The 21,366-nt window shown below is 45.7% G+C and overlaps 1 protein-coding gene across 7 annotated transcripts in view; it reads right to left on the reverse strand.

The window, feature by feature from the left end:
• LOC140427113 (prolyl 4-hydroxylase subunit alpha-2-like) overlaps positions 1-21,366 on the reverse strand; it is a 195,791-nt gene that overhangs the window by 54,161 nt on the left and 120,264 nt on the right. For all 7 annotated transcript variants that reach the window (XM_072512642.1, XM_072512638.1, XM_072512640.1 and 4 more), the window contains 3 exons: positions 14,255-14,494; positions 2,703-2,899; positions 1,189-1,365 (listed from right to left, as the gene is read on the reverse strand). In XM_072512642.1, the coding sequence (XP_072368743.1) occupies positions 1,189-1,365; positions 2,703-2,899; positions 14,255-14,494 (614 nt within the window). The remainder of the gene's footprint in view (positions 1-1,188; positions 1,366-2,702; positions 2,900-14,254; positions 14,495-21,366) is intronic.

Here is a 21,366-nt window from a genome sequence, read left to right on the forward strand (position 1 = left end):
TTGAGAAAAGTTACAATAAGTAAGTGTGAAACATGAAAGGAAGTGAATATTAAAGGTATTATTGGATAATACCTGGTGACTTTGCACACAAGCAGTCAAGGTCAAATGTTGCCTTTGAATGAAATTGAGTTAGGACATGGGAGATGCTTTGACTATAGAACTGCAAGTTGTTGTTATAAGGTGTACAGATGCAATCCAAAATGTATTTGCAGTCAAATATTCTATCCTCCAATTTTACTTTGTAACGGTGAGACGATTTAGGAAGTGGACAAATGGAATTGTCTGGAGAACAGGATTTTCTCCAGAGTAGCTGAATTCCCACCACAGCCACCTGCCCCATTGCTTCCTCCATCCTAGATTTTTTACTGAGGATGCCATGGCCGAGATTGCATCAGGGACTGCAGTTCTAACAAAATCTGCCTCAAAATAGCAGTAAACGTGATGATGCTTCCTCAGTAATGCTTGTGGATAGACAAGTGCCGCATACCTAAAAGGATAGATATATAAACTGAACACAGTGATTTTAAGGCCTTCCTTCCACTCCAGCCAAGTATTGACAAAGGGACAATCAATTTGGTTGAGCCAACAATGACTAACTTCGACATGCAGAATGAATGACAGAATCACACAATGATCTAACAGATGCTTGGTGTTGGAGGGAAGCCAGGGAATTTGCTGAAGTAGCCATTTTTTATTTGATCTAATTGAATGCTTTTTATGCAAATCAGCATTCTTTCACTGTGTTGAACTGGGATATGTTACATTGGCCTCTGACACAGTCAGATTTGTACATGGGAAATTCTCCTATTAGCTGGCTCCATGTGTTTCACAGCACTCAAATATTAATGTGACTCACTCGTTGTAATATTTTGCACAGTTGATCATCCATGCACAATTAAGAATGCATAAGTAATGAAAGTAGCATGCACAGAAAAATCCATGTGGGCCCTAAAGCCGCAGTGAAATATGCAGACTAGAACTATGGGATACCACAGCCAATCAACTTGCTAAAGGTCTTCCTGGGCTCAGGCAGAAACACTCATGCCTCTTCAGCCCATTTTATTATTGGATTAACAATTCAGACACAAAGGTCAAGACTCAATAAGCTGCCACAGTACAAGTCAAAGAAGATAGACAAAGCAGTGTTGTAATGCACTTGAAATGAAATCAGATGAGTTCTTCACTCACCACCGGCTTGGCTATCTCTTTAATTTTTTCAATTTCTGCATCAGACAGCATCTCATGGTAACGGACAATGCGTGGACTGTCCCACTCGTCCTCTTCTTTCAATGGGGCGATAATTAAGCGGGGATGTTTGTTATTATTATGATATCGGCAGAAGAGTTTTCTTTGTCTTCGAGTAGTCTGCAGGAAAAGTGAAACGTTAATGAATGAAGACCCTGTGTGGCTCTGACATGCTTTCCCTTCTCAAATTATATGTTTTATGCATTATGTGGAGCTAGCCCTGGCTATTCTGCATTCATCTCTGTCAATGTAGTCTGTCAAAGGAAACACAATCTAGTCCTTGTATCTTGTCCTTGTAACTTCATTTGAACTGCAAGTCCTTGTAACTTCATTTGAAGCCTACTTGTGACAATAAGCGATTTTCATTTTATTTCATTTCATATATCTCCATCAGACTGTATCTATGTCCAAAGTGAACAGCTCTAGCTTTTTAATGCCATGGCCCTCTCCAAATCCTTCCCATAGCCTCCACATCACCACCACCAAGGGACCAAAACTGGGCACAGTATTCCCAAATTTGGTCTATCTAAGGTCTTGTGCAGGGACCAAATAATACACATTGCATCACACTGAATAGCTCTTTTTGATAAAACCTAATAGCCTATTCTCAGCGTGAGTCACGAGCCTTCAGAGAATTAAGAGCAATAATCCACAACCCTTTCCATTTCAACTGATTCTATGCACAATGTAAGCATGCTTGGTCTTGGTCATTCCCAAATATGTAACACGGCATTTATCAAGGATAAGCACCATTTGGCAGAGCTTGACCTGTCCTCCAGTACCTCTAAATCTATTCTCTCCACAGTCCTGAGAGTTGCACATTTATTTGTAGCGTTCATGAACAATATTACTCCAAATATATCTCGGTCATTGTCAAGTTAGTACAAATTCAAGATGTTAGCACCAATCCTGGTGGAACATCATTGGTAACTCGCTTCCAAACAGATCCACAGACATCAATTCTTAATCCATTGTCGCAACTTCCCACCAAACCTAAAAGATTCCACTGTGTAGAGAAGTCGATTTCAAGGCACCTTTTCAAAGTGTTTTTGAAATTTGAAGTAGATGGAGTCGTTGGGATAGCCTCATCCTCTAACCTAGCAACTACATCAAGACATTCTCACAAATTAGTAAGACTTGGCCTGGTTCAGAGATTTTAACTAGATGATGATGAAGTGTGTCTTCCTTCTCACTGGCATCAGACTATTAGACCTATCGTTCCCTTGATCTGACTTTTTACCATTTGTCAGGATCAGAAGTGACTGAGCATCTCTCCCAGGCAAAGAAATTAGGTCAGTCTGCAGAGAGCTCCTATGGAAAAGGGACTGAGAAAACTCATATCCCATCTCTTTCATAACCCGAGTCAAGTCAACCACTAGTGAATCTTTCAACACCATTTTAAGCATTTCCACTCTGTGCAGTCTTACTCTTTTGACTTCTTCCTTTTGTGCTTTTACCATTTTAATTCCTTCTCCTCTGCACAGAGCTTCGTATGAATCCCGTTCAGTCAGATAATTTTCTGGCTGCATGTAGACCTCCTTCTTTGACTGAGATTGATAGAATTCTTCATCCCTTGTTTGATCACTTTTCACCTCTTCTTCCAGCGATTTCTTAAAGTAATGGAGGTTAGTCTTTGCTCTTACATGTGTTGGATCTAAACATGGAGGAAATTACCAGTTAAAAGTTCTTAAATAAAAAGAGAAAAAAAACTTTAACTCCCTATCTACACCTGCCACTATATATTCTAATTAAGCAACCCATTACAGTCCAAATGGCACTTATAAATAAAGTTAACAGTCAGGGTTACTTGCGTCTCTGTGCAGGCCTTTGGAGAGAGACCCTTTCAGGAACAACCTGAAAATTCTTCTGTCTTGTCACACCAAAATCCTATGGCAAACTGCAAAACCACAGACACACCTGGCTTCTCCCCTTAATTACCTCATCTTTATCTCAAGCGTACGGCATTATCCATGCTCCTCCCAGTAAGGTGCCCCATGATCTGCTTAGCTACGACTAAACAATCCCTCAGGGAACCTCGTAAACATAAAAAAAATTCCATTAGCCATCTAAATGCAAATAAGTAAATGGTTAAAATCATGATTATCACAACTTTACAGCCCCTTAATGACAGCTTTAGCAGATATCCTGCCTATATATATTTGAATCCAGGATTTTTAACAGCGTTATACAACACAATGTAAAATGTAATGCGTAACAATTTCTGACATTCATCACATGATGAAGATGCCAGGCCAGGTAGCGTGTCATGGCTGAAGCATCTGGGAGCTCCTGGATGCCACTGCAATCCATGGTAACCACATCTGCAATATGTGTCATTCACAACTCCTCAGATACATTTTATTAAAAGAAGAACTGTAATGAAATATGCAGCAAATACAACTGGTTAACTATTATCTAATTCTTAATTCCCTGCTTTAACTTTGCCCCCACCCTCTGCATACACACATGCAAGACATACAAACACAGAGGGGAAGAAAGGGATAAGAAATCATAAGTAAAAGGAAAGAAGAGTCTTTGTTTCAGATGCTGGTTTTTAGCACCTTACTCCTCTTCAAACTTCACTTTCAGTCGAGACTTTACTGTAGATTCATTCAGGCCTTTTTAGTCCATGTGAGTAAGCAGCAAGATCTAGACTGTGGGTGTTAATGTTCTTCACGACTGCAATGGAGCTGTTGGCAGCCATGTTTAGAAAAACTACTCTTTGGATGACTTACACTTCTTTGGTTAAGGTTGCATGGAGGCTTTGCATTCCTGAACAGCACATGTCAAGTCCCAGTTGCATTCAGGGAACCCAATTTCACCAAGGGATTCTGAAACGGTCATTAGGTCCCTGGTCTGCATATGCAAAGGGCCTAATGTCTGCTTCAGCTATGCTGACTGGGTGCCTATACTTCAGCCTCTACCAACTTGGTGGGCTTCTGCTTTGCAAAAAGCGTCCATGCACACTGTTATAGTGGATATTGAGGCTTCCTCCTATTTTTGATTTGTAAAATAACATGCCAAAAATTAATTTCTAGCCAATCGTGTTTAAAATAATGAAGGAAATGTCAGAAGTGTGGCCTTTACAGAGGAAATGGGAGTTTTGGCAGGCATGATATTCCCAGAATTCTCAGCATGGGTCTATCATAACAACCCAGGTGACCTAAATAAGTGGCACAGAACATTTTTTGAACAGCTGAATAAGAAAATAGCAAAACACTTACAGCAATCATTAAAAGGAGAAGAAGAAGAAAGGCAGCAGTACGATGAAAGGAACATTTCACTGTTAATGCTTAAACCCCTTAAAAACATTGGATATTTTCCCCCTTCACAGCTGTAGGCCACCAATTAAAAAAGACTCTCTCCAAAGCATATTTAATTTTACAGGAACATTTCTTAGCTGAGACCTGGGAGATATAAGAATTCTGGACTATTTCCAAATTGGACATGCTTGCTTCACAGATGTTCGCCATCAAAATATCATACAAATATAAGTTCAGCAACATGTTACATTAATTAAGGGATCTTGGACAGATGTACAGCTGCTATGATTTAATAATGAAGCATCAAAAAGGATTCACATTGCCTTGGTTTAGATTAGGGATTTCTCACATGCCTGTATCACAAGATTTCTCACAAGACTGGGCTAGTGCCTGGTCAATTCCAGCCCCACTTGACCCGGAGTCGCAACACAATTAAATTAACCAATAATTCTTTGAAGAATGTCTTTGGCCCTTAGCTGCCCAATAATTATAGTCACCGGGTTTGTAAATGTAAACACAATTACATTTTATTAATAACAAGAACTGTAATGAAATATGCAGCAGATACAACTGGTTAACTATTATCTAATTCCTAATTCCCTGCTTTAACTTGGCCCCCACCCTCTGCACTCACACATGTAAGACAGACAAACACAGAGGGGAAGAAAGGGATAAGAAATCATAAGTAAAAGGAAAGAAGAGTTTTTGTTTCAGATGGTGGTTTTTAGCACCTTACTCCTCTTCAAACTTCACTTTCAGTCGAGGCTTTACTGTAGATTCATTCAGGCCTCTTTAGTTTCAGAAATACAGCACTCACAGCTTTTATGGAGAGAAAGAGAAGATTCTTATCCTTTTTTGTAGCCTTGTCCTGTAGATTCATTCATTCAGCTTCTCTACAGTTCCAGAAATACAGCACTCACAGCCTTTTTGGCGAAAACACAGAGGGGAGAGAGACCTTGTTCCTGTGCTTCCACGAATCAAACTGAGCTCCTGGGGATTCTGGAAATCATTCCACTGGGACAGGATCCAATCAGCACCTGCTACCGAGCAGAGTACAGCCTTTTGAGCCAACTCATTGACCACCAGTCAATCAATCAAACCAAGTCCCACCGCATCTCTCTCTCTCGTGCCAAAAAGCCTGAAGCTCCTATTGAAACAAACAGAGACTAGCAGAGAGTGTTCTCTCCCGTAACTTCGGAATTCCTCATTCTCTCTACAGCTTTACTTAAAGATACATGTTCATTAATCACCCATGGATCAAAAATAATAATGGCAAAATAAAAGAAAGGGAAAATAAGGGAATAAACCCTTACTATAGTGTACCAAAGCTATAGCTCAATTCCACAAACACAACACAAAAGAAGGCAAGAGATTTATTAAACTGCGATATTATTATTTTCAAAACATTGATGTGAATAAACAAGTCATTTTGTTTATTTTATTTCATCCTTTCAGAATATTAACCATCATTTAGTTGGTCTGAACTCAAAGCACAATTTCTGGCAACAGTTTAATCCCTGTTTCAAGACATTCCTCAGTTTGCCTTAAACATGCTCTTTACAAATCTAAATCTATTCTCTCAGAGTTATAGTCCAGTTGTCTTGGCACATCTGGTCGTATTACTTCAAGTTTACATAGTCAATGATGGTGCGCAGCTGCTTTGCATCTGCATTAGGAGTTTCATTTGCCTATAAATAAGAACATTAGAAACTCTACAGGCAGAAAAAAGTTGTTAACCTATTTTGACCTTGGTGTACTTGGTGACTGGTCCCGCGTCTTCAATGTAAAACCTGGAGACTAGTCAATATTTGGGATATTTGACCCAGCCCTCCTTATGTGAAAACAGGAACAGTATTGGCTTTTCAGCAACTCGAGCATGTTCCACCATTCAACTAGATCATAATTGATCTATACCTCAACTCTATTTATCTGCCGTAGCTCCATATCTCTTAATAGTCTTTACCTGACAAACTTCTATCCATTTCAGACTTGAAAGCTTCAATTTGTGGTGGATTCAAGATTGAGTCTGCAAGCCTCGGAGGTTCAACCAAAACATAGACCCTTATTTAGAAGACGTTAACACAACAGGCTATGATGTTACTTCCTGTTTGCCTGCGCAAACGGCCAATGATTCATGTCATCCAACATCATCGTCCAAAACGACACTTAGAAGTATTTGGGTTAAATCGTGCCCTAAGTGTTGATGCCGGGACTGAGTTGTATGTGGTTAGTCTTCCCGTTGGGGATGCTATTTGTGGAGCAATTCAGGACATGCTAATGGGCCAGCATTTTGCCCATGTAAATCTAGAGCAATCCCATTCCTGCCTGCATCTGATTCGCTGGGGCTGGAATTGGTGCTGGAAATCAAGCTGGAGCTGCTTACAAGCATTCCACTCCCCGTACACTCTCATTCCAGCCAAGAAGACAGCACAGAACATAGAACATTACAGTGCAGTACAGGCCCTTCGGCCCTCGATGTTGCGCCAACCTGTGAACCCAATCTAAAGCCCAGGACGAAGACCCCCCCCCCCCCCGCCCCCCCCCGGGTCCTGGACCCGGAACTTAACAGGATGCTTGATGCAGTGGAGGAGAGGTGGGACACCCTCTTCCCCAGGGTGGGCCGGAGGCTCCAGCCCACTTGGTTCAAGAAGATCACCATCATTCCAGTACCAAAGAAGAACCAGCAACGCGCCTCAATGACTACCGTTCGGTGGTCTTGACATCTATCATTGTGAAGTGCTCGAGAGGTTGGTCATGAGACACATCAACTCCATACTCCCAGAACTCTTTGATCCACTGCAATTCGCATACTGCCACAGCTAGATCACAGGAGACGCCTTCTCCCTGGCTCTACACTCATCCCTGGAGCATCTCGACAAGGAGGACTCCTACGTCAGACTCTTATACATTGACTACAGCTCTGTCTTCAACACCATAATCCCAGCCAAGCTCATATCAATACTCCAAAACCAGCCTCCTCCCCGCTGTTATCAGGCTCCTGAATGGGCCTCTTATGGACTGAACTGATCTCCCCACGCATCTTTTCCACTGAGTAGCACTACACTCCGTATGCTTCACCTGATGTCTATGTCTATGGATTTACTCTGTGTAATTATCGTCTGAACTATGTTTCTCATGTATGGAACGATCTGCCTGGACTGTATGCAGAACAATACCTTTCACTGTACCTCGGTAAAGGTACATGTGACAATAAATCTAAATCTAATCTTTTGTGAACCGGGCCTGGGAGGAGGTGGTGGAGGTGGCCAAGGCAGTGAGTACTGCCAGCCTCACCAGGCAGACCCACATGCAGCGCAGGAAGAAGATGAATGGCCCCCTTATTTAGAAGATGTTAACACAACAGGCGATGATGTTACTTCCTGTTTGCCTGCGCAAACGGCCAATGATTCACGTCATCCAACATCATCATCCAAAACGACACTTAGAAGTATTTGGGTTAAATCGCGCCCTAAGAGTCACGGGCAGCTCGGTTACTCACCACTTCTGTTCCTCTGGCGTCACTTTTGTCCATCACTCCTCGCATCACACCCCAATCACCTGTATAGATAACTCAAGCCTTCTGGTGGAATATGCCTTTCACTCAGGTTTGTTCCTGAAGCCATGCCTCCAAGCACCTTGTCCATAACCTCTGACAGTACTAGATCCCTTCTGGTGTGCTTCTTCACCTCACCACACAAACTGCTGACCGATGAACTGTTTGGCAAGGGTAGTTGGGAGAGTCCATTTGCATTCCCATGAAGGATTGTCAGATGATACTTGATTGTGTATGAGTGCTGACAAGAGCAATCCCCAACTCCGCATTCTGCTCACTGCCAGTAATGGAATCTTAGTATGAAGCCCAGAAACCGTTGTTAGTGACCGCTGGTTCATCAATAAAATGAATTTCCTCCCATACAGAAATTGGTAGAAAAGTTTTGTGACAAAAATGACTTCCTAGGGCATCTTTCTCTACCTGTGTAAAATTGCTTTTGGCTTTATCAAGGTCCTCGATGTGATGGCTCTGGGCTTCTCTTCACCTGTGGGCATTATGTGGGGAACTACTGCCCCAACCCCGTCAAGTGATGCATCACATGCCAGTGGCAAGGATAAATTTGGATCAAAATGGGTCAGGACTTCTGACTTGAGTAGCGCCTTTTTGGCTTGCACGAATGCTCTCTCACATTAATCCACCATTTCCACTTTTTATTTTGACACAGTAAATTGTGTAAGGGTTGTAGAATAGTCACCAGATGAGGGAAAAACCTTCTGCAGTAATTTAGGAAGCCGAAGAAAGATCGAAGTTGATTGAAATTGTAAGGTGCGTGTGCCTCGGTATTGTTTTTTACTTTTGAATCTGATGAATATAGCATGAATAAAGGGCAGCACGGTAGCATTGTGGATAACACAATTTCTTCACAGCTCCAGGGCCCCAGGTTCGATTCCGGCTTGGGTCACTGTCTGTGCTGAGTCTGCACATCCTCACTATGTGTGCGTGGGTTTCCTCCGGGTGCTCCGGTTTCCTCCCACAGTCCAAAGATGTACAGGTTAGGTGGATTGACCATGATAAATTGCTCGTAGTGTCCAAAATTGCCCTTAGTGTTGGGTTGGGTTACTGGGTTATGGGGATAGGGTGGAGGTGTTGACCTTGGGTAGGGTGCTCTTTCTAAGAGCTGGTGCAGACTTGATGGGCCGAATGGCCTCCTTCTGCACTGTAAATTCTATGATAATCTATGATAATATAGGTTTTTATACAGATTGCACTATATATCTGTTGCAATGTTATTAAAACCTGGCTTAAGGCAGCATGGTAGCATTGTGGGTAGCACAATTGCTTCACAGCTCCAGGGTCCCAGGTTCGATTCCGGCTTGGGTCACTGACTGTGCGGAGTCTGCACATCCTCCCCGTGTGTGCGTGGGTTTCCTCCAGGTGCTCCGGTTTCCTCCCACAGTCCAAAGATGTGCAGGTTAGGTGGATTGGCCATGATAAATTGCCCTTAGTGTCCAAAATTGCCCTTAGTGTTGGATGGGGTTACTGGGTTATGGGGATAGGGTGGAGGTGTTGACCTTGGGTAGGGTGCTCTTTCCAAGAGCCGGTGCAGACTCGATGGGCCGAATGGCCTCCTTCTGCACTGTACATTCTATGATAAAACACCACCCGGGCACCCAGAATAAAACTCCGTCCTCACAACTGAGTTTATCTTTTCCGGTGCTTTTTTTCTATTCGTTCATGGGATACGGGTGTCGCTGGCTGGGCCAGCATTTATTGCCCAGCCTGAGGGTATTTCAGAGTCAACCACATTGCTGTGGATCTGGAGTCACATGTAGGCCAGACCAGGTAAGGACAACAGATTTCCTTCCCTAAAGGACACCAGTGAACCAGATGGGTGTTTACAACAATCGACAATGGTTTCTCAGTCACCTTTAGACTTTTAATTTCACATTTTCATTGAATTCAAATTTCACCATCTGCCATGGCAGGATTCAAACCCAGGTCCCCAGAGCATGATTCTGGGTTTCTGGATTAGTAGTCCAGTGACAATTCCACTGAGCCACTGTGGTAGGGCCAGAGCTGATCTGACTTGTTGTGATGCAGGAACATTCACTTCACCTTCGAGAGGACTGGATCGTGTTGAGTCCAGTTTCTGATGTGGATTTCTGAGACCGGCAAATGTCCAGAGAATTTATCGCAAGGACTATTGCTTTTGCTACTGGTGGCGGTGTCAAATTTTGGGGAAGTGGTAGCCAGCTCAGGGCATCGACATTTGAGATGTGTGTCCCTGGCTTATGCTGGAAAATGTAGCTATGGGCTGGCTATAGGAGCGCCCACCTGGAAGAAGCAATTGAAAGAATTGGTTTCTCCTCATGGGGGAACCCCAGCAGTGGCCTGTGGTCTGTTAGAATGGGGAAATGGCTGCCGTACACATACTGGTAGAATTTCTCCACACTGTAAATTACAGTGAGGCTTTCTTTTCCAATCTCTGCACACTTCCTTTTGCATTGGTGGGAGTTCAGGATGCAAAGATGATGGACCTATTTGATTCGTCCCCCATCTTATGGGACAGGACTGCCCCTATTCCACAAGGCGATGTGTCGCAGGTCAGGATGATTGTTTGCTTGGAGAGAAGGAGATTTACGAGCTGGATGACTGTGGAGCCTGTTTAACCTGGTGGAAGACTGGTTCTTGTGGTTCCTTCCGATGCCAATGCAGGTGCTTCTTCAAAAGGTGCAGTGGGACCACTGTATTTGCCAAATTGCGGATGAACTGACCAAAGTAGTTTACCATTTCTAAAAATGATTTTAGTTCTTTGATGCAGGAACGTCCTTTATAGCCCACACCTTGCCCTCAAGAAGGTACAGGCCTTTTGATTCCACTTTGAATCCTTTGTATGTGACCTCGCTGGCCTGGAATGAACACTTTTCTTGCTTCAATCTGATGACTGGTGTCTCAGAATCTTCTCAGAACATCTAAGCTGGCCAAATGCTCTTCGTGAGATGTTCCTGTCACTAAAACATCATTCAGGTAGACCATAACCTTCAGGATGCCTTGGAGCAGATATTCCATTGTGCGTTGAAATATTGTACAAGCAGAATAGTACCCAAACGGTGGAATCAAAAGGCCTTTGTGTGCATTAATGGTCGCATACTTCCAGGAATCCTCGTTCGGTTCCAATTTCAATAAGTGTAGCTTATGTTAAGTTTTGTGTGCATGAACCCCTCCCCCCACCAATTTCGCACAAAGGTCTTCTCTCCGGGGAATTGGACATTTGTCAAATTGGGCCACTTGATTAATCGTAAGTTCATAGTCGTCGCAGATTCTGACAGAGCGGTCTGGTTTTAAAATAGGAACGATGGAGACTGCCCACTCTGAAAACTGAGAAAACATCATCTAATATCTTGAAAATCTCTAACCAGTTTAGCTTGATTTAGCACAGCCAATGTTGCCCCATGAGGCTTGGCTGTTGCCCCTCCATGAAGATCGTGGATAACTGGCCATCCTGTTGCTGATACCACAATGGTGCCATGGTTGTACCTAAAATCTTCAAGGTCTCCCCATGTAAGTGGTGGTTATATGGCTCAGGCTCAAAGGCTGAACACCTCCTCAAAGGTATTTGAATGTTTATTCACCCACAACCATGGCCAATGTCCGTGTTGACTTCCATGCTTAATGACGCCCGTTGACCACGAGATTAATTTCTGTTGGGGCTGTTTTGTTTACATTCACCATATTCAGTCTCTATTCTTCTTCAGAGTTCTTCTCCACTTTATTCACTGTAGTCATTTTTTTTAAGACTACCTGGCATGGCAACATGTTTGAATGCGGCCCTTCGTGTTACACCTAAAACAGATGAATTCTCTACAGTGACACATTTCCTGGGGGAGATTTCCCCTGCACCTATATCATTTATCATAATTCCTGGGTTCATGGCCCATTTTTCTTCTTGACTTGTGACTATGATCCTGCTCCTGGACTCATGGCTGAACTTCCTCTATATTTGTTGACTTGGATGCGCGCCGTGCAACAACACTACTCCAGTTTGTTTACCTCACCCTCCCGCATGCATTGAGATTCCAACGTGCCCGTCTCAGCACATTCGGTTGCTTGGGGTATTTCAATCGCTTTATCCAGGGAAATGTCAGCCAGCAGTTTTCTCCGCACTTGAAAGTTTTTGCAGCCGCAGACCAGGCGGTCGCACAGTATGTTGCTCAACGCCGTGCCGAATTCACAGTGTTTGGCCATTTGAGGGAGCCTAACAACGACAGCTGAAATCGTCTCTCCTGGGTCTCTGACAGCCAAATTAAACCTGTGGTGGGCTATTATGGAAGGTTCGGTGTTGAAGTTCTCCTTCACAGGCATCACCAATTGGTCAAATATTTTTATGTCAGGAGACTCCAGGGACTTCAAATTTCTTATGAGATTGTGGGCACAATTTAACAGGCTTGTCGTCCCTGACTTAGCGTTGCGATGAAGCTGTTGAATCTCGTGAGAGGCCTCTTGCAAAATTTGAATGCTCGAAATGCCTCGCAAGATTTAACGGAGCGTCGTGAGATGTCGCGATCTGGAACTCACCTTCACTGAACGTGATCCAGATCAGCATGTGCAAATTAACCATTAGGCTCATTTCAATATACGTTCATAGGATTCTCCGGTGCCCAGAACATAATGACAGCGCCTGGGAGACATCGCCATTATATCCTGGGCACCGGGGAATCCCGTGAATGTATACGCGGACCAGTCATGATGGCACCTGGGGCAGTCTCCCAAGCCTATGGAGAACCCTGGGTGGTTGGGGAAAGGGAAGGGTGTCACCCTGGCACTCCCCCAGGCACCGTCAGGCTGGCAGGGGCATTTCCAGGGTGGCAGTGCCCTTGTGACAGGTTGGCATTGCCAGGGATCAGGCCCGGGAGCCTTACCAGGTGGAGGAAGTGAGGGGGCTCCCCGATGTTGAGGGGGAGGGGGCGGATTGAAAGCGGGGGGGGGCGGGGGAGGAAACTATGGGGTAGTTTGAAAGGGGTGGGGGGGGTGGGAGAGAAAGATCAGGGCAGTCAGACAAAATAGCGCCTTGATTTGCGAGGAGCTTTTCCTGACTCTAAGTGTGGCCTCGGCGGAGAGAAACTCCCGGAGGCCAAACAAAATGGCAAAGTGCTGTTGAATAGTGGGGTGTTTCTTAGCATGGCGGTCACTCAGGAACACCCTGCTAAACATGCTCAAAACCAGATATAGATTTTGTTTCCAGTTAGATCACATGTTTAGGGCCCACAAACTGTACACAAAATTACCTTTTTCTCATCTTCCCGGTGATTGCGTTGGCGGTAAAGAGATACCAGAGCCACTTGACATATTGGCTCCTGTCTGTGGTTGAGCGGATTGAGTTTCCCAATTATAGGTGGTTTTTACTCACTACTTTTCGATGACTTAGTTCTTTTTTTCCTTGGAGGCTTCCGATGTAACCCCTTCCCCCCCAAATTCTGAGACTCACGTTAGCTTGCGATTGTTGTCCAATTTATACTCGTCGCCTATGTGATGACTTGAGGCAATGTTGCAGAGGCTTCTTGTATAGACAAAACGGGTTTATTAAGAACAAAGGAAAGGTCAACTATACACAGGTACAGAGGTCTCTGAAAGAAGTCTTCACCCTACGTCCCTCGGGTCCACACTGCACCCTCTCCCAGGGACCTGTGCTTTTATCTCATTAGTCGGGGTTCGCACACTCATGCATGATAGGTTCTGAGTCGGTCTGCAAGGAATCACCGCTTAAAGGCTCCATGTTATCACAAGATGGAAATATGGAGAATTTATTTTTGCTCAGAGGGTCATTAGTTTGTGGAACTTTCTTCCCAGCGAAGGCTGGTCATTGAATTTATTGAAGGTTGAGTTTGGTAGATGGACAAGGGAGCCAAGGGTTATGGGAGGGGAAGATCGGAAAGTTAAGTTGAGGCCACGACTAAATTCACCATGATTTTATAGAATGGTGGAGCAGGTTTGAGGGGCTGAATGGCCTACTCCTGCTCCTAAATCCGATGTTTCTATGAAAAAGAACAAAGCGGAGGTTTGTGATAGGGTGCAGGGGAGGCTGGATTCCCTTCTCAGATTTTAGTCAAACTCAATTTTGATTTTCAAACTGCCATGGTGCGATTTGAACTCCTGTTCGCTGTATTCTCAGTCTGGGCTTCTGGGTCACTGGTCCACTAAAAGAATTACAGTGCTACCATACCCTTCTAGTGTCTAAGTAAATCTGTATTCTTACCGATAGCAATTAGGCGCTTTGTCAGATCAACAGCACGATGCATGTCGCCCATTTGGTACACAGAGTAGCTGAGGTAGTCCAGTGCTTCGGCCTGTGTTACGGGACTGGCCTCCCCTTCTTCCAGCTGCTTGAGGGTTTGCTGCATCCACAGTACAGTGTGGTAGTAATCGCCATCACTGTATGCTATCTTCCCCAGCTCAAAACAATCCTCGACAGACAGAGTGCTCACGTGCTGTGCACCTGCAAAGGAAAGTTGGCAACTGTATGAAGTATCAACAAAAGCCTGCATTTATGCAGCACCTTTAAAGTCCCAAGGTGTAACACAAGACTTTTACCAAAGATCTGGCACTGAACAAGGTAATGAGATATTAAAATGGGTGAGTAAAAGCTTGGGTAAAAAGGTAGATCTTAACCAGCATTGTAAAAGAGGTGGAGTGGTTTAGGTGGGGACTTTCAGGCCGAGGTAGCTGAAGAAATCGACAGCAATGGTGAAATGATTAAAACCAGGAATGTGCAAAAAGCCAGAGTTTGAGGAGTGGAGATTACAGAGAGCCGTATAGATAAACCAACATCAAATGTATTCATAAAATACAATCTTAAGGAACCACTATTTACATATGAGCATACGTTTAGGCCACTCAGCCATTAAATAAGAGCACAGCTGATCAGATTGTAGCTCAACTTCACATTCCTACTTGCCCCTAATAACCTTTCACCCATTTGATCATCAAGAATCGATACACCTCTCGCTTAAAAATATTCAAAGGCTCTTTGTTTCCACCACCATTTGAGGAAGAGAATTCCAAAGACTCTGACAGAAAGAAAATCTACCCAGCTCTGTCCTAAATGGGAGACCCATTATTTGTAAACAGTGACCCCTAGTTCTTGATCCTCTTCACATCAACCCTGACAAGACCTCTCAGGGTCTTATGTGTTTCAATCAAGTCACCTCTTACTCTTCTAAACTCCAGCAAATACAAGCCTAGCCTGGCCAACCCTGCCTCTTAGGGCAACCCACCCATTCCAGGAGTTTGTCCATTAAACTTTTTCTGAACTGCTTGCAATGCATTTCCATCGTTCCTTGAATAAGAAAACAAATACTGTACACAGCACTCTAATGCCCTGAATACATGATGCATATGACCTCCCTTGTTTTGCAATCAATTTCCCTCGCAATAAACTATAAGTTTCTATTATAAGAATTCTATTAACTTTCCGAATGACTTGAGGTACCGACACAATTAGCCCTTTTTATATTCTGTTCAATCTTCTGACCTGCCACCCATTTTTACACAATTATATGCTTTTTCTGTAAGCTTGATACTATCTTTAACATTTTTTGGTAACCACAGATGATGGGTCCTCCCCTTGGAATTTTTCTTTCTCGTTTGAATGGATCATTTGTTCTAAAATATCACTGTACCTTTCTGACAAGCTCCCATTTTTTCTTCCTGTATACTCCATCCTACAGTGTGGCTACTAATAGGGGACCTGTACATCACTCCCACTCTTCAGTTGTACAGGGTATTGGTGAGGCCACATCTGGAGGACTGCGTAGATTATTGGTCTCCTTATTTAAGGAAGATTGTAAATGTATTGGAAGCAGTTCAGAGAAGGTTTACTAAACTAATACTTGGAAGGGGATGGTTATCTCATGAGGAAAGATTGAACAGGCTCTTGTATCGCTGGAGTTTAAGGTCATAAGACATACGAGCAGCATTAGGCCATTCAGCCCATCGGGTCTGCTCCACCATTCAATCATGGCTGATATTTTTCTCATCTCCATTCTCCTGACTTCTCCCCATAACCCCTCATCCCCTTATGAATCAAGAACCTATCTATGTCTGTCTTAATGACACTCAGTGACTTGGCCTCCACAGCCTTCTGCGGTATGAGTTTCACAGATTCACCACCCTCTGGCTGAAAATATTCCTCCTCATCTCAGTTAAAAGGATCGTCCCTTCAGTCTGGGGCTGTGACCTTGGGTTCTAGTTTCTCCTACTAGTGGAAACATAGTCCACACGTTCACTCTATCCAGGCATCTCAGTATTCTGTACGTTTCAGTGAGACCCCCTCTTATCCTTCTAAACTTCATCGAATACAGACCCAGAATCCTCAACCGCTCCTCATATGACAAACCCTTCATTCCGGTGATCATTCTTGTGAACCTCTTCTGGACCTTCTCCAAGGCCAGCTCATCCTTCCTTAGATACCGGGCCCAAAGGTGCTCACAATATTCCAAATGGGGTCTGACCAGAGCTTTATACATCCTCAGAAGTACATCCCTGCTCTTGTATTATAGCCCTCTTGACATGAATGCTAATATTGCATTTGCCTTCCTGCCAACTGAACCTGTACGTTAACCTCAAGAGAATCCTGAACTAGGACTCCTGAAATGAATGAAATGAAAATGAATGAATGAAAAAGGCTTGTTGTCACATGTAGGCTTCAAATGAAGTTACTGTGAGCTAGATAGGTTAAAGTCCCTAGTCGCCACATTCTGGCGCGTGTTCGGGGAGGCTGGTACGGGAATTGAACCCGCGCTGCTGGCCTTGTTCTGCTTTACAAGCCAGCTATTTAGTCCACTGTGCTAAATCAGGCTCTAAGTCCCTTTGTGCTTCTGATTTCCAAAGTATTTTCCCATTTAGAAAACAGTCTATGCCTTTATTCTACCGACCAAATGCATAACCTCACACTTTTCCACATTGTATTCCATCTGCCACTTCTTTGCCCACTCTCGTAGCCTGTCCAGGTCCTTCAGCAGCCTCCCTGCTTCTTCAACACAATCTGTCCCTCTACATATCTTTGTATCAGATGCAAACATAGCAACAATGCCCTCAGTCCCTTCTTCCAGATCATTAATGTATATCGTGAATAGCTATGGTCCCAACACTAACCCCTGTGGAACACCCGGCTGCCATCCTGAAAACATAGAACATACAGTGCAGAAGGAGGCCATTCGGCCCATCGAGTCTGCACCGACCCACTTAAGCCCTTACTTCTACCCTATCCCCATAACCCAATAACACCTCCTAACCTTTTTGGACACTAAGGGCAATTTAGCATGGCCAATCCACCTAACCTGTACATCTTTGGACTGTGGGAGGAAACCGGAGCACCAGGAGGAAACCTACACAGACACGGGGAGAACATGCAAATTCTGCACAGACAGTGACCCAGCAGGGACTCGTACCTGGGATCCTGGCATTGTGAAGCCACAGTGCTAACCACATGTGCTACCATGCTGCCCAACATAGATTATCATAGACGGGACCCCTTTATCCCCAGTCTCTGCCTTTTGTCTGTCAGCCATTCGTCTATCCATGCCATCTGTGAAGTAATTGTGCTATCACTGTGCTACTCTGCCCCCCACTAGCTTCATTGCAGTGTTAACGTAAGCCTACTTGTGGCACGAATAAAGATTATTATTATTAAATATGTGGTAGGCATAGGCAGAGCTAGATAGGTTATTGACAAGGAAAAGGATAAATGTTATGGGGAGTAGGTGGGAATGTGAGGGATAAATGTTATCAGGGGTAGGTAAGAATGTGAGGGATAAACATTATCGGGGTAGTTGGGAATGTGAGGGATAAACATTGGGCGCTATTCTCACCCCCCCCCCGCGCCGGGTGGGAGAATCGCCGGGGCGCTGCGCGAATCGTGCCATGCCGCCCCGACCCCCGCACGCGATTCTCCCAACCCCCGGAAACCAGCGGCGCGCGATTCGCAACGGGCTGCTCGGAGAACCGGCGAGCAGCGATTCTCCGGCCCAGATGGGCCGAGCGGCGGTTACGACACGACAGGTTCCCGCCGGCGCTGTCCCCCCTGGTCGCTGCCGGCGGGAACGCTGGGGGGGGCGTCCTGTGGGGGAGAGAGGGGGGCTCCTTCACCGGAGTGGCCCCCGATGGGGTCTCACCCGCGATCGGGGCCCATCGATCGGCGGGCCGGCCTCTCCCCCCCCCCCCCCGGGCCTACCTCCTTCCGTGCGCAGCCCCAGAACACCGCGCCATGTTGGTGAGGGGCCGGCGTGCGTAAGACTTTCCCCGCGCATGCGCAGGATGGCGCGAACTGCTCTAGCGCCATGCTGGCCCCCTGTGGGGGCCAGAATAGGTTGCGCCCGGACCCTGTTCGCGCCGTCGTGAAACGCAACAGCATTCACGACGGCGCGAACACTTGGCCTCCATACAGGAGAATCGCCCCCATAATTGGGGGTAGGTGGGAATGTGAGGGATAAAAGTTATCGACGGTAGGTGGGAATGTGAGGGATAAACGTTATCGGAGGTAGGTGGGAATGTGAGGGATATACGCTATCGGGGTAGGTGGGAATGTGAGGGATATACGCTATCGGGGGCAGGTGGGAACATGAGGGATAAACGCTATCGGGGTAGGTGGGAATGTGAGGGATATGCGCTATAGGGGGTAGGTGGGAACGTGAGGGATAAACGCTATCGGAAGTAGGTGGGAATGTGAGGGATAAACGTTATCGGGGGTAGGTGGGAATGTGAGGGATATACGCTATTGGGGGTAGGTGGGAACGTGTGGGATAAACGCTATCGGGGGTAGGTGGGAGTGTGAGGGATGAACACTATCGGGGGCAGGTGGGAATGTGAGGGATAAACGCTATTGGGGGTAGGTAGGAATGTGAGGGATAAACGCTATCGGGGGTAGGTGGGAACGTGTGGGATAAACGTTATCGGGGGTAGGTGGGAACGTGTGGGAGAAAGGCTATCGGGTGTAGGTGGGAACGTGTGGGATAAACGTTATCGGGGGTAGGTGGGAACGTGTGGGCTAAAGGCTATCGGGGGTATGTAGGAACGTGTGGGATAAACGCTATCGGGGGTAGGTGGGAATGTGAGGGATAAACGCTATCGGGGGTAGGTGGGAACGTGTGGGCTAAACACTATCGGGGGTATGTGGGAACGTGTGGGATAAAGGCTATCGGGGGTAGGTGGGAATGTGAGGGATATACACTATCGGGGGTAGGTGGGAACGTGTGGGATAAACGCTATCGGGGGTAGGTGGGAGTGTGAGGGATGAACACTATCGGGGGCAGGTGGGAATGTGAGGGATAAACGCTATCGGGTATAGGTGGGAATGTGTGGGATAAACGCTATCGGGTGTAGGTGGGAACGTGTGGGATAAACGCTATCGGGCGTAGGTGGGAACGTGTGAGCTAAACGCTATCGGGGGTATGTGGGAACGTGTGGGATAAACGCTATCGGGGTAGGTGGGAATGTGAGGGATAAACGCTATCGGGGGTAGGTGGGAACGTGTGGGATAAACGCTATCGGGTGTAGGTGGGAACGTGTGGGATAAATGCTATCGGGCGTAGGTGGGAACGTGTGGGCTAAACGCTATCGGGGGTATGTGGGAACGTGTGGGATAAACGCTATCGGGCATAGGTGGGAATGTGAGGGATAAACGTTATCGGGGGTAGGTGGGGACGTGTGGGATAAACGCTATCGGGGTAGGTGGGAATGTGAGGGATAAACGCTATCGGGGGTAGGTGGGAACGTGTGGGATAAACACTATCGGGGGTATGTGGGAACGTGTGGGATAAAGGCTATCGGGGGTAGGTGGGAATGTGAGGGATATACACTATCGGGGGTAGGTGGGAACGTGTGGGATAAACGCTATCGGGGGTAGGTGGGAGTGTGAGGGATGAACACTATCGGGGGCAGGTGGGAATGTGAGCGATAAACGCTATCAGGGGTAGGTAGGAATGTGAGGGATAAACGCTATCGGGGGTAGGTGGGAACGTGTGGGATACAGGCTATCGGTGGTAGGTGGGAGTGTGAGGGATAAACGCTATCGGGTGTAGGTGGGAACGTGTGGGATAAACGCTATCGGGTGTAGGTGGGAACGTGTGGGATAAATGCTATCGGGTGTAGGTGGGAGTGTGAGGGATAAACGCTATCGAGTGTAGGTGGGAACGTGTGGGATAAACGCTATCGGGTGTAGGTGGGAATGTGAGGGATAAACGCTATCGGGTGTAGGTGGGAACGTGTGGGATAAACGTTATCGGGGGTAGGTGGGGACGTGTGGGATAAACGCTATCGGGTGTAGGTGGGAACGTGTGGGATAAACGCTATCGGGTGTAGGTGGGAACGTGTGGGATAAACGCTATCGGGTGTAGGTGGGAACGTGTGGGATAAACGCTAATGGGGTAGGTGGGAACGTGTGGGAAGAACGCTATCGGGGGTAGGTGGGAATGGGAGGGATAAACGCTATCGGGTGTCGGTGGGAATGTGAGGGATAAACGCTATCAGGAGTAGGTGGGAATGTGAGGGATAAACGTTATCGGGGGTACGTGGGAATGTGAGGGATAAACGTTATCGGGGGTATGCGAGAATGTGAAGTTGAGGTACAATCTGATCAGCCACGATCTAATTGAAAGGCAGAATAGGATCGAGAGGCCGATGACCTTCTTCAGCTCCTAAAGCGTATCATCTGTCTATCCATTTGAATGTTTGCCACTGCATCTCTATTCACCTATCCTCAACCTATCTCTGCTGTTCTAAGAAATTATCCCAAAAGCATTTTAGGAATTCCGCATCGAGGCTGCCTGAACCAATCTGATTTTTCCACGATAGAGTATGTAGAGTAAAACCCCCATGATTAATCAGCTTATCTTTCTGGCAAGCTTCCATTTTATTTCTCCTTTAAACTCCATCCTACCATGCGATTACTCTTAGGGGGCCTGTACAACACCCCGAAAACCCCCATGATTAATCAACATATCTTTCTGACAAGTTTCCATTTTATTCCTCCTTTATACTCCATCCTACCATGTGATTACTCTTAGGGGGCCTGCACAACACCCCAACAAATTGTTTCTTTTTTTTTAAAGAATGCGACATGTATTCAATTGCAGAGCCTTTAGTTTTGTCCTTTTATTATTTTTGCAACATCTAGCTTTATCTGCTGATTTATTCTCAGGTTTGTACTCTGTCTCTTCCTGTCACAATGGCCAGAATTCTCCAGCCATTTGCTGGCAGTGAGATTCTCTGGTCCCTCCGGCAGCGCAATCGCACTCACGGGTTTCCCGACAGCATGGGATGGCTTCAATGGGAATCGCTGTTGACAGCAATAGGGGCAGAGAATCCCATCGG

The sequence above is a fragment of the Scyliorhinus torazame genome, chromosome 7 (genome assembly GCF_047496885.1).
Source record: "Scyliorhinus torazame isolate Kashiwa2021f chromosome 7, sScyTor2.1, whole genome shotgun sequence".
Taxonomy (NCBI): Eukaryota; Metazoa; Chordata; class Chondrichthyes; order Carcharhiniformes; family Scyliorhinidae; genus Scyliorhinus; species Scyliorhinus torazame.